This window comes from Polyodon spathula, chromosome 1 (assembly GCF_017654505.1).
Source record: "Polyodon spathula isolate WHYD16114869_AA chromosome 1, ASM1765450v1, whole genome shotgun sequence".
Taxonomy (NCBI): Eukaryota; Metazoa; Chordata; class Actinopteri; order Acipenseriformes; family Polyodontidae; genus Polyodon; species Polyodon spathula.
In genome coordinates this window covers 20,745,282-20,763,252 of record NC_054534.1, presented here as the reverse complement: position 1 = coordinate 20,763,252, position 17,971 = coordinate 20,745,282, and the positions used below count along the sequence as shown (strand labels likewise).

The window sequence follows — 17,971 nt, the reverse complement described above, 5'->3', positions numbered from 1 at the left end:
ACTACGTATTAGTGTGAAACACCAAAAACTTGTGTGAAGCAACAAAATGTCTCAAAGCACATTAAGTTTAGACACATTTTTTGCAGTGACTACAGATTAGGAACTTTAAAATGCACCAGTCTCCTCAATCGGGCACATTTATATTAAAATCTTTGCACAGCATTTGGTTTAAAAGTTGGATATATGTACCTCAGCACCCGGAGCTGTAAGAAGGCTGTGTTGAAAATGTGTATTTTTTTATTTACTAACTACCAGACTGGTTGGATGAGAGAATAGTATAATCTTTTGAATATTATAGGAATATAATTCTGACAACAGTCATACTTGTTTTTTAATGTAAATAATAAGTTTAGCAACCAAAGTTATCATGCAAAATGAACATTTAGTGTTTCCATCCCTAATAATCCAATTTACAATTGGGGAGGTTTATGAATATACATTGTAAACTGTCTGAGAATGTAATATATACCAGTATATTGACTGAGTAAAATGTAGTACCAGGGAAAAATATTGCAATAATTTGAACACTACTTGAAATGTATTTGGTGGCAAAAATAACCATGTTCATATTCGTTCAACAGAATATATAAATGACTTGTATCAAAAAAGATATCATAAGGTCTGAAATACAGTAAATAAATTGAGTGTTTCTCTCCTTTCTTTAATAGGTAATTTCATGTGCTTACAGGGTTATTCTCTTTTATAAAATTCAGCTAATTCACAATTAAACAATATTTGCTTTGTAAAATTGCTTTGTGAAGGTTTGTTCATTCTTGACAATGGCTCTTGAGCATTACTACTTTCTTATTCTCTACTGAATAATACAGTATCTACCAGCAGGTGTTACAAACTGATCATACTGGAAGCCTAGAGTAGCTGTCAGTTTCATATGTGGTGCTACAGGGCTTTTCAGATTATCACAGTTGATGAACCACTATTTCAGAATTCAAGTCTCCCTTGATGAGATGGGCTGCTCACATTCACACCACAGACAAAATCCTGCATTTTTTTAAAAGGAAAGCTGACACCAAACATAATCTACAAAGTGCTTCTCCAGCACATAATAAACAGTCTGAATGCTTACCAGACAATTTGGGATTTAAAGTCTTCTGCTTGAGATTTGAACTGAAGGCACTGCAGGGTTTTTTAATTTCACTGTGTTTTAATAATTCCTTAATGTTGCGTTCCTTCTTTTCCAATTCTGAAACAGAAAACAATTCAATTAACTGGTTTTAATGTAATAAACCTCGTACTTATACAAACACTGTAAGATACACTGTAAGAACCTAAGCTTGTTATGTTGCACTCACATTTATCTGGTCTGGAGATTCTCACAACAGAATCAGTTCATGCATTCCAAAATCGGTGGGCAGACCCAAAAGAAGAATGTCTCTGCTGTTGCTGTTGTTTTTATTGTGCAGCCTTGTCTAAGTATATGGATTTCTGACAATCACTCATAGCTTCAAAGGATAGATAACCAACCCACTCTGTCAAGCAACAACTACTTCAAGTACTTCAGAGGGTTCAGACATTTTAAAGCACAACAGTAGCCTACCTTTCTGGGTTGGAGCTGAGCTTCAGGTTTATTTAATGCCTTTTCCAGTTTCCTTCTTTTCCTGAAAAAAAACAAATGTGTATAATTGTGTAATAGATATAGGAGGCTGTGTGGTCCAGTGGTTAAAGAAACTGGCTTGTAACCAGGAGGTCCCTGGTTTAAATCCCAGCTAGGGATTGTGTGAACCCGAGCAAGTCACTTAACCTCCTTGCGTGGTCTTTTGGGTGAGACATTGTTGTAAGTGACTCTGTAACCGATGCATAGTTCACACACCCTAGTCTTGTATCTTGTAAAGCACTTTGTGATGGTGGTCCACTATTAAATGCCCTATATAAAGTTTATTATTTATTATATGATACACTGTTTTATGCATATGGTATATGTACAATAGAGTAAATGGGATGGGAAAGGGGGGGGGGGGGGGGGGGGGCATAGTGTACACTGTGGATAACTGCCATTCACTTCCATTGGGGATCCTGCAATAAAACATACTAAATACTACAGCATAACTACAAGGTGCATCTAGAGTAATTAGAGACAGCAGTCCTATCAGATCCTATTCACTAGGAAGACGTATCTCCTCACGTTCACGCTCAATCTGCTCTCTAGTTATCTTTTCAATATTTTCCTATACATAATTTAGTACACAATGATATGTGCTCTACTAACTAAATACTGTAATAAATGAATCTTTACTAATGAACTTCTTTTTTTTTAAATCTATGTGCTTATTATTATACTGCTTCCAAACAATGTGGTGAAAACACAGCTGTCCCGCTTCTGATAGAACACATCCAGCACTGTGCTGGCTGCTCTCCAGTGCTTGCTTTGATTTATAGCCTTGTTTCCAAGGCACCTGATTTTCTTCAATGTACTGTAACACAGTATGAGGTAGTCAGTGACTAACATAACCATGAGTTTACTATACTGTCTACTGTTCATAAGCTTATAAAGATATTTTTGATTAGCATTATTGCATGTTTGCTTCTGCATCCCTGGTTAATTATTATAACAGAATGATCAGTTTTGGTACTGTGCTGTGCCATATGATTTAATTTCACAACATGCAGTAAAATCCAGGACAAAAAAAAAAAAAAGATATTGAATTATAGACTATATTTATCTTTAGAGAATTGTCTAATATATATACAGGGCCGAGAAAGTTTGTGAACCTCAATGAAAATTATGGAAGTTCCATAGTTTTACCATGATAGCCTTCTTGAATCAAAACCTTTTCTTTAATATCCAGTAGGGTTTATATTCTATGTCTTTTGAAACAAAATGATGTATGATTTAGACAAACAATGAGTAATTACGATTCAGTGTATGTGAAAAAGTAAGTGAACCCTTGGTTTTATCAGCTCAATTAAGTGGATAATTAGAATCAGGTGTTTAAATAATTACATAGATCTTCAGGGGTGAGTTTGGGAGGCCCCACTTTATATAAGGATCAGAAACTTTGTGAGTTTGGTCTTCACCATACAGGTGTGTGGAAACGCCTCATGCCACGATCAAAAGAAATCCCTGAGGACATCAGAAAAACAGTTATTGATGCTCCTCAGTCTAGAAAGGGTTACAAAACCATTGCTAAGGATTTGGAGCTCCACCAGTCCACTGTCAGACAGATAGTCTACATATGAAGAAAGTTCCGCAGTCACTCTACCCAGGAGCGGTCTTCCTGCCAAAATCTCTCCAAGAACAAACTGGAAAATCGTCAACGAAGTCAGAAAGAACGCCAGAGTAACATCCAAGGATCTGCAGGCTGCTTTCGCCTTGACTAATGTGAGTGTTCATGACTCAACTATCAGAAAAAGACTGAACAAGAACGGTGTTCACGGAAGGATAACCAGGAGGAAACCACTGCTCTCTAAAAAGAACATTGCTGCTCTTCTGAAGTTCGCCAAAGACCACATAGATGATCCACAAGACTTCTGTAACAATGTTCTCTGGACAGACGAGTCAAAGGTAGAACTTTTTGGTCTCAATGAGAAACGTTATGTTTGGCAAAAACCAAACACTGCATTCAAACAGAAGAACCTTATTCCAACTGTCAAGCATTGATGGTTTGGGGCTGCTTTACTGCCTCAGGACCTGGACGGCTTGCCATCATTGACACAACCATGAATTCTGCAATGTATCAGAAGCTTCTACAGGAAAATGTCAGGTCCTCCATCCGTGAGCTGAAGCTGAACCAAAAGTGGGTCATGCAGCAAGACAATGATTCTAAACATACAAGCAGATCTACAAAATAATGGCTGGAGAAGAAGAAGAAGCCTAGTCAAAGTCCGGACCTAAACCCCATCGATATGTTGTGGCAGGACCTGAAGTGAGCTGTCCATGCAAGGAAGCCCTCAAATGTCATCAAGTTGAAACAGTTCTGTAAGGAACAATGGGCCAAAATTCCTCAAAACCAATGTGAGAGACTGACCAACAGTTACAGGAAACGCTTAGCTGAAGTCATTGCTGATCAAGGGGGTGCCACCAGTTACTGAATCTAAAGGTTCACGTACTTTTTCACACATGGATATTAAATGTTGGCTCATTTGGGGATAAATAAATGTTGAAAAAGTATCATGTTTTTATGTCATTTGTTTAAACAGGTTGTACCAAGAGCATGGCGCCGAGCAGATGGTGTCTTTATACCAAAAGAAAAGCATTCTACAAGCATTGGTCAGTTTTGTCCTATTTCCCCATTAAACGTGGAAGGCAAGATTTTCTTCAGCATTATTCACTCAGAGATTGTCAACCTACCTATTAAAGAACTGCTTCATTGACACTTCAGTACAAAAAGCAGGCATTCCAGGTTTCCCAGGATGCTTAGAACACATCAGCATAATCTGGCAACAAATTCAATCAGCAAAAAAGGAGGGGAAGGAGCTCCATGTGACATTCCTGGATTTGGCTAATGCATATCGTTCAGTGCCACATGAACTTCTTTGGGCAGCGTTTGACTTTTTCAGCGTACCGATGACAATAACAAATTTAGTGAAAGCCTACTTTGGAGATTTGCAATTTAGTTTTTCAACTTCAGAATTACATGGCAATGCCTAAAAGTTGGAATAATGGCAGGACGTATCATTTCTCCACTGACTTTTACCATGGCAATGGAAGTAATTATTATGGTATCAAAATGGGTAGTGGGAGGAGAGCGCTTGGCTTCTGCAATGCGACTACCACCAATTCGAGCATACATGAATGACATGACAACAATGACTACAACAATAGCCTGCACTAATCGATTATTGGGCAAATTAACCAATAGCATTGAATTAACCAATAGCATTGTTCTATATTAATGGTGAGGCAATACCAACACTGTGCAAGAAGCCAGTGAAAAGTCTAGGGAGATGGTACGACAGGGATCTAAAGAACACAGTTTGTGTGGGAGAATTTAGACAACAAACAGTGGAAGGGTTGAAGAGCATAGACAGTAGCACTTTACCAGGCAAACTGAAACTCTGATGCTTTCAGTTTGGTCTACTGCCAAGACTGCTGTGGTCACTTACTGTGTATGAGGTTTCCTTGACAACAGTCAAGAAGCTGGAAGCTTTAATCAGTTCATAAATCAAGAAATGGTTGGCAGTTCCATGCTGCCTCAGCAGAGTGGGACTTTATGGTAAAGGAATACTGCTACCAATCTCTGCTCTAATCGAGGAATTTAAGTGCGCCAAAGTCCAACTGGAAATTACTTTAGTAGATTCACGTGACAAATGCGTAAGGGAGGCAGCACCTGTGTTGAAAACTGGAAGAAAATGGACAGCAAAGAAAGCTGTAGAAGATGCTAAGGATGCCCTTCGAATCTGAGATATTATGGGGCAAGTTCAGCATGGAAAAGGAGGTTTTGGTCTCAGTTCAGCATGGCATAAGGCAACCCCATTTCAACGGAGGAAGCTGGTAGTCAATGAGGTGCAAAACCAGAAGAAGAGGATCAGGTGTGTAAAGGCCATTTCCAGGCCAAGCAGGGAGAATGGATGAGATAGAGTGTGGAACAACGCAAGATTGGCTGGCAAGACCTATGGACAATAGAACAGAGCATGGGAAGATGCTGTGGATGAAGTGTATGAGAGGAAGAAACTTCAGTATGCTCAACTAGCTGCTGAAGCAAAAGAGCGAGGATGGAGAGTCCGAGTTTAGCCAGTGGAGGTGGGTTGTCGAGGATTTGTGGCACTGTGGCAGGCTGGTGAGTGGATAGAGGCCCAGAGACAGTCTGGAGTTCAAAAAAATAACTATTTTATTATAAACACAAAAATGAAAGGGCACAAGGGCCAAAACAAAGCAATTTAAACACAAATAAAGCAAAAATACAGTAATTTCCTTCACTGGAGTCAAAACATTCAAAAATCAAACACCAACCTGCTTCCTCAGCTCCCTCCTCCTAAATGAGAAGCAGAGGCCTCCTTTTATGTCAGGTGGCTGGGCGCTGATTGATCGTTAATTAAACTAATCATCTAATCAACCCCAGCCACCTGAACACAATGAACCCAGGCAGGTAGGGGAATTTAACCCCATCCCTGCCAATTTCTAAAGAGCAGAGCTGTGCTCTGCCACAGGCACACTCTACAACCTGGTTTCTCAGAGAAGTCTGGTTCAGTGGCCAAGAGTAGCGTCGCACAGTGAAGAACTTATCTGAAGCAGCAGCTCAAATGGATGAAGATGGATCACATTAGTTTACTGCAAAGCTACGTCTTAGTTGGTGCTTATCTTGGCGAGAGCTGAGTTCAAATCAGCATGAAGTTCAACATCTACTCTCATGTAATGGAAATCCTGTATTATTTTCAGTTGCAGTATCTAAACCAGATGAGGCTGTTGCAATAGGGTGTTACCAGTTCACGGTTTGCTGAATATTAAAGATTGTTCATTTATGAAATGTTTGTTTGAGTGGCAGACCGACTTTTTTTTTTTTTAACTTAGCAGTAACATTTATAGTGTCATGTGTGGTTACGGTTGCTAGATTACAGAGACCCGATAGATGAAAAATGTCAATTAGACCCCCTTTGGCTTGGTGAATTGTGTTTATTATGTGTCTGACGCTGGCGAGGATTTTTGTTTTAACAGATTTATTATTAGACCTATATAATTGCTCACATATTGGCACAATACTGTAGGTGTCATAACTTCATATAAGAAAGCAAGGGTGGGTGTAATCATGCCCAACATGAATAGTTTGGCAAAGGTATAACCTCAATCCTGGGACAGATGAAAATAACAACCTAGTTCTCATTCATACTGGAGGTACTGGGCCTGCCACAGGTTAGCTTCATTCTACGCCAGTCACAGAGTCCTTCTCTAAAACTCAACAGCTGTTCATCACTCCCAATTTAAAGAGTAAGTAGCGGGATTCCAAAAAATATAGTTGTATACGTACCTCTGTGTTGCTACAACTGTTTAAATAACGTACCTGTTTTTTTTCTTTCCATTGTTAACAACTGACAACTTCAACTTTTTACACTTAGAACGTTAAAGTCTGTTCCAAAGCCCTTTTCAAAATGTCCGCTCTCACTGCAGGAAAAACAAAACAAAAAAAACATAACAAATGCTCTGGCTTTTCATTTGTACCACATGATGGATCGTTACTGCTGTGTTGCCTGTTCGACAATGTGGGCACATAATCCTTAGACTACACTATGTAACACAATTTTTGTTCCTGGGTAGTAAGTGTTATTTCTTAATTGCTTATGTCTCAAAAGTATAGAAAATGGCTATTATTCCCCACAAACTTTGCTTTTGTGACCAGGACAGTGATATTTTGAAATTTACCTATTTCTAATGAGAAAACGGGCGAATTTGTGTCTTTTCGTTCACATAAAGTTAGAAAGAAACAACATATGAATCCAAATTAACATATATTTATACTAAAGTAATACAAAAATGACTACAAAGAAGTAGTCTAAAGAAGTAATGACTACACTAGAAGTGAGTAGTTTTTCGAGATTTACGATTATACTGTAAATCACTTTCACGAATCAGCCCCCAAATGTAGTCTCCCATCATGTTCTCATTATACTGTACTTGGTAGCGGCGTTCAAAGTCCAGTATATCCTGGTGGAAGCGCTCGCCTTGATCCTACGAATATGCTCCCATGTTCTCCTTGAATTTATCAAGATGAACATCAAGGATATGGACTTTGAGGGACATCCTACAGCTCATTGTGCCATAGTTCTTCACCAGAGTCTCAACCAGCTCCACATAGTTTTCGGCCTTGTGATTGCCCAGGAAGCCCCGAACCACAGCGACAAAGCTGTTCCAAGCCGCTTTCTCCTTACTAGTGAGCTTCTTGGGGAATTCATTGCACTCCAGCATCTTCTTTATCTGTGGTCTGACGAAGACACCGGCTTTGACCTTTGCCTCAGACAGCTTAGGGAAGAAGTCTTGAAGGTACTTGAAGGCTGCCGACTCCTTATCTAGAGCTCTGATAAATTGTTTCATAAGGCCCAATTTGATGTGCAGTGGTGGCATCAGCACCTTCCGGGGGTGCACCAGTGGCTCCCACTTGACGTTATTCCTCCCCACAGAGAACTCGGTCCGCTGTGGTCAGTCCCGCCTGTGGTAGTGCACCTTGGTGTCCCTGCTGTTCCAAAGGCAAAGATAGCAGGGAAACTTGGTATAACCGCCTTGGAGACCCATCAGGAATGCCACCATTGCAGCCTCTTGATGCCATCTCATAAAAATGCAGATATGTATCCACTTAGGCAGCTGGAACTAAACTGAACTGGTGGGCTTAAGGCCCTGTATTTATACTGCTATTTATATTACTGGAAAGTTCTAGAAAGTTCTAGAAGTTACTCCAAGTTTACTCAGCACTGAATCTATCTGGAATGTTCTGGAAAATAGGTAAACTTCAAAATATCACTGTCCTGGTCACAAAAGCAAAGTTTGTGGGGAATAATAGCCATTTTCTATACTTTTGAGGCATAAGCAATTAGGAAATAACACTTACTACCCAGGAACCAAAAAAAATTAAAAAATTGTTACACGGTGCTATCAGTGCAATAGAGCGGCCATTTTGAATAGAGTTTAGAAACACATTTTCAAAGTTATAAGTGTTTAAAAAAGTTGTCAGGATGTTAACAAGATACAAATTACATATACTTCAGTTGTAGCAACACGTGGGGATGTGTAACGCTCTATTTTTTGGAACCTACTTACTCCTTAAACTTGTATTTATTTACAATAATTCACATACTGTAATTATATTTTTATGAAATACTTAAGTAAAAAAATTCCTTTATATATTTCTGTGTACAATACATATTTATTGTAATAAATTCAAATCATTAATCTAAATGTCAGTCTTTCTGTACATCAGCATATTTCCAGTACAATCTTGTTTAGTCCAGCAGAGGGTGCCAACCAACAACCATCAGATAAGATATATGTTGGGAGGTTTCTCCATATTTGTAAAATCCAACCCACCGCTTTGAATATTGACGCAGTCACTGAACTGCAATACAGGGACATTGTAATATCATTAACTTAAAACAGTGAACATTATGTATATTTGTAACAGATTGATAAATATTAATATTTATAAAACCAATAGTATAATGTGAAAAAGTAACTCCCTTATTAATTTTGCTAAATAGAAAAAAAAATAGTGAAGATTAGTGCATGTTTATAAGCTTTATAGTGGCAGTATAATGAAGCTGTTTAAAATACTGTAGATTCCTACATTTATGTTGTTGGAATGTAATATACTCAGAACCAGGTACAGTAGCAGTTTGCCCCGTTAGTACCTGGTGCCACTTTTCATTCCCATCTAATCTAACAATATAATTTTAAAAAAGCGGTATGTATATGTATGTGTATATATATATATATATATATATATATATATATATATATATATATATATATATATATATATTTTTATCAAGCTTTATATCTATTATATTTCACCTCCCTGTTGGTAAAATAATCTATCTTCAAGATTAGCTGATCTCAGTGTTTTCATCTGCCATTTATCTCAACACCCAAGTTTACAGAGATCATAAGTCAGCTGTGTGGGTTCCTCTCTATCCGTCCAAAGGTTCAGACACTCAGGTCAGTCACATTTTAAAATGAGCTCAATACAAAATGACATTTTAACACCAGATGTATGCATTACTGTCTATTTTACTTTTAGCAGGTGATAATTATTATTTTATTTTTTAAATAAACAGTTTAATGGTAACAGAAAAATGTTTAGTTAACAGTAGTTTTTGGAAATCTGTGTTCCTTTATTATTTCATGTTTGTGGCTATAATAGATTTTCAATTAAAAATTACATTTCCATAGTGGCATAATATTACTAATTTGCGAGTGGTACATTTGTTCATTTTCAGAATACCCTCTCGATGATGTTGAATACAGACAGTGCTAAAATGTCACCACCTTCCTGCATGAAAGATCTGAAGTCTCTGTACCCAAAACTGAAACCTATGTGGGAATGGGTAAACCCTCACTCTTACTGAGGAATGTAAGGTAAAGTGTCTTAACAAATATCTGGAGGTGTCTCCTGTATAAAAAAACTTTCTAATTTTTGCAATAAAATACTAACTTTTTTATTTTTGCAATAAAATCTACTGACAGGTTGGATTTGGTCATTCAAACATAAGAACATTAGAAAGTGTACAAATGAGAGGAGGCCATTTGGCCCATCTTTCCTGTTTGGTTGTTAGTAGCTTATTGATTCCAGAATCTCATCAAGCAGCTTCTTGAAGGATCCCAGGGTGTCAGCTTCAACAACATTACTGGGGAGTTGATTCCAGACCCTCATAATTCTCTGTGTAAAAAAAAAGTGCCTCCTATTTTCTGTTCTGAATGCCCCTTTGTCTAATCTCTGTTTGTGACTGCTGGTCCTTGTTTCTTTTTTCAGGTTGAAAAAGTCCCTTGGTTCAACATTGTCAATACCTTTTAGAATTTTGAATGCTTGAATCAGGTTGCCGAGTAGTCTTTGTTGTTCAAGACTGAATAGATTCAATTCTTTTAGCCTGTCTGCATATGACATGCCTTTTAAAACAGGAATAATTCTGGTAGCTCTTCTTTGCACTCTTTCTAGAACAGCAATATCCATTTTGTAGCGAGGTGACCAGAACTGAACACAGTATTCAAGATGAGGTCTTAATAGTTAGTGCATTGTACAGTTTTAACATTACTTCCCTACATGTTAACCACTCCCTAATCCATGTACATGCATTTCCTTGAATCTCTACTGCATTCAGTTTGAGAATTAATCTCTTATGTGGGACTTTGTCATAAGCTTTCTGGAAATCTAAATAAACCATGTGATATGCTTTGCAATTATCCATGTTGCATCTTCAAAAAAATCAAGCAGGTTAATTAGACACATTCTCCCTTTCCTAAAATCATAGTGACTGTCACCGTATAGGTAATTTTCCATTTTGGGTCTTATTATAGTTTCCGTAAGTTTACATATAAAGAAGTCAGGCTTATTGGTTGGACAGTCTCCATCTGATACACCTGATTCCCACTCAAATATATTTTAAGAAGAAACCATTTGAACAACCACTCAATTCCTTTTGTATCTTAAAAGGGTTAAAAAGAGCAAGCGTAGCAGCTTTTATTTGTATTGCCTCACGGTTTTAAAGCCCACGGCCACGTCATTGTTTTGTATTGTCCCTGGTGTTATTTTTCTTGCAATAGTTCACTAAGACATGTCTTTGTTTTAAAGCCTAAACATTTTTATACAGAAAAAATGAATGTTTAAACTTCGTGAGTTGGTAGTTTTTTTTACTAATTTAAATGAATGAAATTATGTTATCTTAAAATGAGTGGGGTACTGCTATGTATGCAGCAAATCAAGATAATTATCTGCAGTATTATATTACTAAGACATTTTGGGTCCACTTAAAAAAATAAATAAATAAATTAAATTGAATCTTAAAGGAATGAAACCATTACAATAGTATAAAACTAGTAACACATTTATTGGAGTATTCTTGTATCTGTTCTACAGCTGCATCAAAGTACTTTATTGTTTATATTAAGAAATCTCATTTAATTTACTGTCCAAAAATGTATATGAAACAGATGTTTTAGACACTTTATTCAAACTGCTATTGCATAATAGCAACTATATGGATTATCTTACACACAGTACAAAATACAAATGCAAAAGTAATGTGGGTTAAAAAGGTATCAAATAGTGCCGCCCATTTGTAAAATACTGCAGTTGTTAAAACAGAAATCTAATACCAACAGAAAAACATGTAAACATTCTCTACAAACAGTAGAGATCTGTAGTTAACACTGCTGGACTTAACAGAACATATTTTAAACATGGTATGTGGTATATACATTTCCATAGGCTCAGATTCCAATCATTACTAAAGTACTAAGATAGCATTTACCTGTATCCATACACAGACAAGGTAAAAATCACCTTGCACTCCAACATTAACAATATAACAAATAGTCCTGAATGAACAGACCAGAAAACAAATACAAATATATTCCACACATGAATTAAACAAGTTTACAGGGGGGAAAAAACAGGTTACCACAGTAATTAAAGGATTAGAACCCCTCATTCATAATTGTGTACTTCATACAGTAACTACCATGTGAAATATTCAACTGCTAGTTATCTGTAGTTCGTCTTCATTAAAAAAAGGCATGCATTTTATTTCTAAAATAATGCTAATAAAATCTGTTAAAATGATTAAACCACTCTGATGTATCAGAAAATAATGAAAATATCCATACCTCCTTTGGGTTTTGTTGAAAATAGACTAAATACGTGGCATGTCTAACTGCTTCTGAAAGTGCATAGATTTATAAATAGCTGTATTATAGAAGTTCAGTGAACTGTGAAAAAGAAAATATGAGCGCTCCAATTCCCCTAAACAATATAGGACCTGTTGGCTCAGCATTACAAGAGTTTTTATGGGAGAGTAAATGTTTATAACATTCTGGATTCTGCATTCTCTCTGCAATGTAGGCTTGTTGAAAATGAACCAGAGGAAAACATTCACGTCGCTTGCACCAACACAGTGAAGGAAGCTCATGTGGACGCAATGCTGCCCTTAAAGGAAGAGTTCCTGTAACTCTGAGTCTTCTAGGTTTCTTACAGTCATTTTCTCCAAAGAGTTGTTGAGGTCATCAGTGCTGTGAAAAACATAAAAAAATAAACACATTTACCTACTGAAAAAACATACAGCCAACATGTACAATAAGAATCAAAGTGAAAACAGAACACAATCACTGGTCCACAATTTAATGCTCTGTAAATAACTAAACTCCTGCACCCTGGTACCTGTATTGTAGGGAACATGGTCTGCTAGACTACGAGAGCAAGTTTTAACTGCTGCAAATTAAGTGATTAGGAACCAGGAAGCAGAACCTTAATTAGTGACATCAACAATTTGGACTAATACCACGAAAAAAATTGCATATAAACATCTGTTACCAGATGATTTATAATGTCAATACAGTGGCACTGCAACAGCAACACAATGGTTCTGTACTAAGGGAAATGGTAACTTTTGGCGAACTACAATTGTAGATGAATAAATACCACAGTACAACAGAACCATTGATTGTTAAAAAAATACAGCGTTGATTACATGGTGCTTTATGCATGGTTAAATCATGGAAAGTTACATTTTTGCTTCACTATGTGCATAATAAAGAGGACGTTATTCTATTCTGTATTTTAGTCAGATGTGTGTTGTGTGTCCCACATATATATATATATATATATATATATATATATATATATATATATATATATATATATATATATATATATATATATATATATATATATATATAGACCTTCTAGGACCGGGTTACCAGATTCCTGGAAAGGGTTAATTAAACCGTTTTTGCCTCTAAAAGCACTACGAACTAATGCACACGTGTTTGTGGCTGTAGGTCGAAATAATCAAGTTTGAAGGTCATTGTATGTCATGGTGGGAACAGGGAAGATAATTCAAGCCAGCTGACCACATGCATTTCTGTGCGTTTTGCTTCCATTTATTAAATGGTCAGTTTCAGAAATAAACTTTGTTCAACAGCTGGCCCTGCTTTAGTACAAGGCTTATGCTACATACTGTTTTACATAATGGTAATTACTGTGGCTGATTCTTTGGTTGAAGAGATATTATATTAACCACGGAATCTTGTTCAATTAAACCACTTAAACTCCTAACGGTAAACAATGTAACTAAATCTAGTGGGATGCAACAAGAGATGAAAAAATCTATTTGTGTTGACTCAAAACTTTATTTAGGCACTCTAAAAGTTAACATTGGTTTATTGGAGTTCACAAAGACAACTTTTCAGCTTGGCACGGTAACCTTTTCACATCCTTGTTTATTTAATTCTTGCTCTTTTTGCTGCATTACAGCCCTTCATTAATTATGTTAAGTTTTCAGGGCATTTTGTTACTGGCACATGTGCAAGACATAAACCTTAAATGTGTTTTTATTTGTTGCTGTTCTTGTTCTACATTTCCGAAACAACTGTTCATTTTAATCTACTTTGCTTACACAACAGTACTCGCACATCTGGTCACCATCACAACTGTTGCAAGAAACCGGGGTTCATGTATTCTGCTGGTGTTACTATACCTGATGAAGACACGTTTGTGTCGAAACGCGTTGTTTGTTTTATAACTATGTCCTTTTTTTTTTTTTTTTTTTTTTTTTTTTAATCAACAGAGATTTTGATGAAGAATATAAATGAGCAGGAGTCAAATATTTAAACCTATTTGAAGCAAAATGATGAATTTCGTTTGGCAAGCCATTTAAACAGTTTGGCTGAAAGAAAGTTGAACACTTGCATTGCTGTAGAGACTCTACTTTTATTGTGTGTGTGTGTGTGTGTGTGTGTGTGTGTGTGTGTGTGTGTGTGTGTATATATATATATATATTAATTACACAAAGTCAGACCAAAATCATCTCGCATTCGTAAATATTGACACTTGCTTTTAAAAGGGAGATGCATCTTTTCTGTGCCTAACCCCTGTTTTGTTTTGTTTTTTTTTAATGTTTTGTTCTTGCATTTTTAACAATTTTAATCACATTCTGGAGCTCTGCATTATAATTTCTCATTTCTCTGTGTTTCAGTGGTACAAACAGATTGATACACGATGGTGCGATTGACAGAGCATTTCTGTTTTGAGGAATCATATCGTCATAAAGAACTCTTGTGCGTACCAGTGGCAAGCCTGTTACATACCAGTAAAGGTATGTGTACCACAGGTTGAAAACCACTGGTCTAGCCGGTCAAATCGAGTGGCTCCGATTCAACTGGTCGCAAGGAAACCTGAGATTTTCGATTTTAGCAAAAGGGGATTTGATGAGGAATCAAATCCTGAAAAAGTATTCGAGTAGTATCATGAGAACTGGGTAACCCGGATACCAGAGTACCCTATGCCATCCCTAATGTATAGATACAGACAGATAGACAGATAGAGGGTGTTTTTTTTTTTTTTTTTTTTTTAGATACTACTTTGGCATTACAATGATATAGCTACCATTTTTCAAACTTTACATATTTTATTATTACAATACTAGCTGTGCTTCCTAAAACACAAATTTAGCCTCATTCTGCACAATGATATGTTGATGAAACCATACTTTTAGAATAAAATATATCATTTCAATCATTGTTTAATAATTTCCAACATACCAAAACATACCATGCAGTGTAAGTGTTAGGAAGGCCATCAGTGATCAGCATGCAAGTAGGGTGATTGGAATTGAAGCTGCAAGGGTCCTAAAAAGGAGTGTAAGGTAAATGCTTTTTGAGCAAATCGTGCATCTTTTCCTGCCCAACATTCAATACATGCAAAAGTAAAGCCAGCAACTCCATGCAAAGTGTGACAACAAAATATAAATATCTGTCAATTTCTGAATACAGTGTGGTACACATTTATTTTGTTATCTAATAAAGCTAAACCTGATTTAAACTTTAAAAGGTTAAAACTACATTCTTGCCAAATTTGGTGTTTGTTGGTGTACAACCTGATCTACGATATCTACAAAATCCTTCCGCCTACGACAAGCACAAGACATGATGTTAGCAGTGCCTAGCTTCATAAAGTTTTCGTAATTCTGAAAAGGTGAAAATCAGCATTAAGCAATGCATCAGAAAGCTACAGCACGGCACACACACAAAGTGCTGCCAAACATCTCTAAAGTCAGCCTCTATACTGCACTCACTGTCTTATTCTTTAACTTTGTGGGAATAATTTGGTTTGATTTTGAATCTGCTGCTTTTCTCCCTATGGGATTCTGTGGTAGACCGGTGGTGGATGTCTTGATAACTGTGGTTTGGTAATGGTTATTGTTATTGTTCTGGTTTCCACTCAGGGATTCCATAATGGATCGGAAAGTTCCAAATGGTCTTTTCCAGTGGTCTCCAGCTTCGCTGCCAGGTGGAGTCTTGGACATTCCTTTCCCACTCTCTTTGATTTTGTCACTGTTCGAGTCACATTCCGTTTGTTCCACATGCACAACAGCTTCTCCAAAGGTCACTCTGAGTTTCAAGTTTTGGGAAGTCCTCCTTTTTGATGATGGGGACTTGAGGGCACTTTTGGGACTTGTGGTAACCTTTTGGCCATTGGCACCATCCAAGCCAAACTGAGATGTTTCTCCAGCAGATATTCTTCTTGGCAGACTCCCAGTCTGATACTGCGGTTCGTAATCTGGGTCGCTGCTTTCTGAAGTGGGCGAGGGGCTGTGTTCATCCACGGATTTTGATGAACCAGTGGCAAAGGCGTATTTCCGTCCAGCAGCGGATGTGTGTTTTTTGATCATGAAGTTTAAGCTTTCGGTGCATTCCACATTTTCAACAATGGGCTGCGGCCGACGCTTGTCAGCTCTCTTAACAGGAGTGTTCTTCTGGTCTTCGGCATTATAGGAGTCTGTGTCCGACTCACTAAGTGACCTTTGCATGATCAGCCGCAGTCTGGCCAGCTTCAGCTCCCTCTTCTCTGCTGGCATCCTTCTCAGAATTGTGGTCCCCACTCCAGTTCCAGCACCTTTTTTCTGCCCATCCTGGAACTCCAGAGACAGTTTTTCTTGGGTGCATACGTTCTCTGCAATCTCTTTTCCCAACAGCTGACGCAAGATTTTGTCAGAGTCTTCCTCCTTCTGTTTAAACAGTCGCCTGCAGGTAGTGTTACCAATGCAGCTCTTCTGCAGTGTTGAGTTACTTGGATCAGTTGGCTTATGTTCAGGAGAAAAAGGCACTTGAGTCCTGGTTGTCCCAGGGGACAAAGGTGAACTAGGAGGAAAAACAAAGAGCACTAAAAATGCAAGGAAGATTATACATACAAAACAGACTCTCATCAATACTGTGTTCAATTTAAAAGTATCAACCTGCATGCATACATGCAGATTAATAAGTACCATATAATGTATCAACTTCCTAATACCGTACTATGTACACCCCAATTTAGATCTGTTTAATTATTTTACTTTCCCATACAACAAGTCACAGGTAAACAACTGTGGATATAGAAGAGGATGTCAGTCACAACTGTAATATCAAATAAAGTAGATACCTGGGGGACTCAATAGGTGTACCCTCTTCTATCTGTTGTGATTCCAGTAACTGTTGAAGTTGACTCTGCAAGGTGATCCGTACAGTGGTTTGCCTGCAAACATTATCATTTATTTAAGACACTTTGCAACACCTTGGTATTGTTATTAACTGTAAAAACAAAATCTGATTATTTTGTATATTTGTTCACACTTAAAATCTACAATCCTGGTGTTTCTAAATCAACAGAACCATTATCCACCCAAGGTGGCATAAGTCAACTCACTTTTGAATCAACAAAGAAAGAAGGAAAAACATTTACATAACATGAAACTGCAGTCCACTGCAGGGACGGAATAACTGAGGATAGCCCTGTATCTGGCATCTTGAAAGACCTTCAATCCATACAATGATAATTACATACCAACACCTACTGTACTGTTCATTTCAAGACCAAAATAATGTAGCATATTTCTGTTGTGCCACACTTCACTATTATTGAAAGCTAGTACATTAGTCATGGCTGATTTTCTTTTAAATAGATTTTAAAATATTTTTCAGGAGTTCTTATGGTAATTGCAGAATGCTTGCTGTGTTTATCACTTACTCTTTCAGCTGTTTGGTTATTTTTACAACTTGAGATGCGAGGGACATACAGGTCTCCACGACTACCAGGTAACGAGAACAAGTGGTGTGTCCGTGTCGCTCAGCACTCTGGGAAGGCTTCTCTCCTTGTTGATTCTGAATGGTAACGTTGGCACCATATTCAACCAGTGTCTATAGGGAAATTTATATATATATATATATATATATATATATATATATATATATATATATATATATATATATATATATATATATATATATATATATAAATAAACAAAAAAACACATTCATTTAGTAAAGGTGACAGACAATCCCAAA

At 37.1% G+C, this 17,971-nt stretch overlaps 1 protein-coding gene across 5 annotated transcripts in view; it reads right to left on the bottom strand.

The window, feature by feature from the left end:
* Positions 1-11,482: 11,482 nt before the first annotated feature.
* Positions 11,483-17,971, bottom strand: part of LOC121315417 (synphilin-1-like) — a 51,380-nt gene continuing 44,891 nt past the window's right edge. For 3 of the 5 annotated variants that reach the window (XM_041249479.1, XM_041249489.1, XM_041249520.1), the window contains 5 exons: positions 17,655-17,824; positions 17,070-17,162; positions 15,724-16,789; positions 15,201-15,277; positions 11,483-12,661 (listed from right to left, as the gene is read on the bottom strand). In XM_041249479.1, coding sequence (XP_041105413.1) covers positions 12,580-12,661; positions 15,201-15,277; positions 15,724-16,789; positions 17,070-17,162; positions 17,655-17,824 — 1,488 coding nt within the window. In that variant the 3' untranslated portion in view covers positions 11,483-12,579. Of the gene's footprint in view, positions 12,662-15,190; positions 15,278-15,723; positions 16,790-17,069; positions 17,163-17,654; positions 17,825-17,971 lie in introns of all 5 variants that reach the window. The other 2 variants (XM_041249499.1, XM_041249511.1) reach the window with 2 other exon arrangements.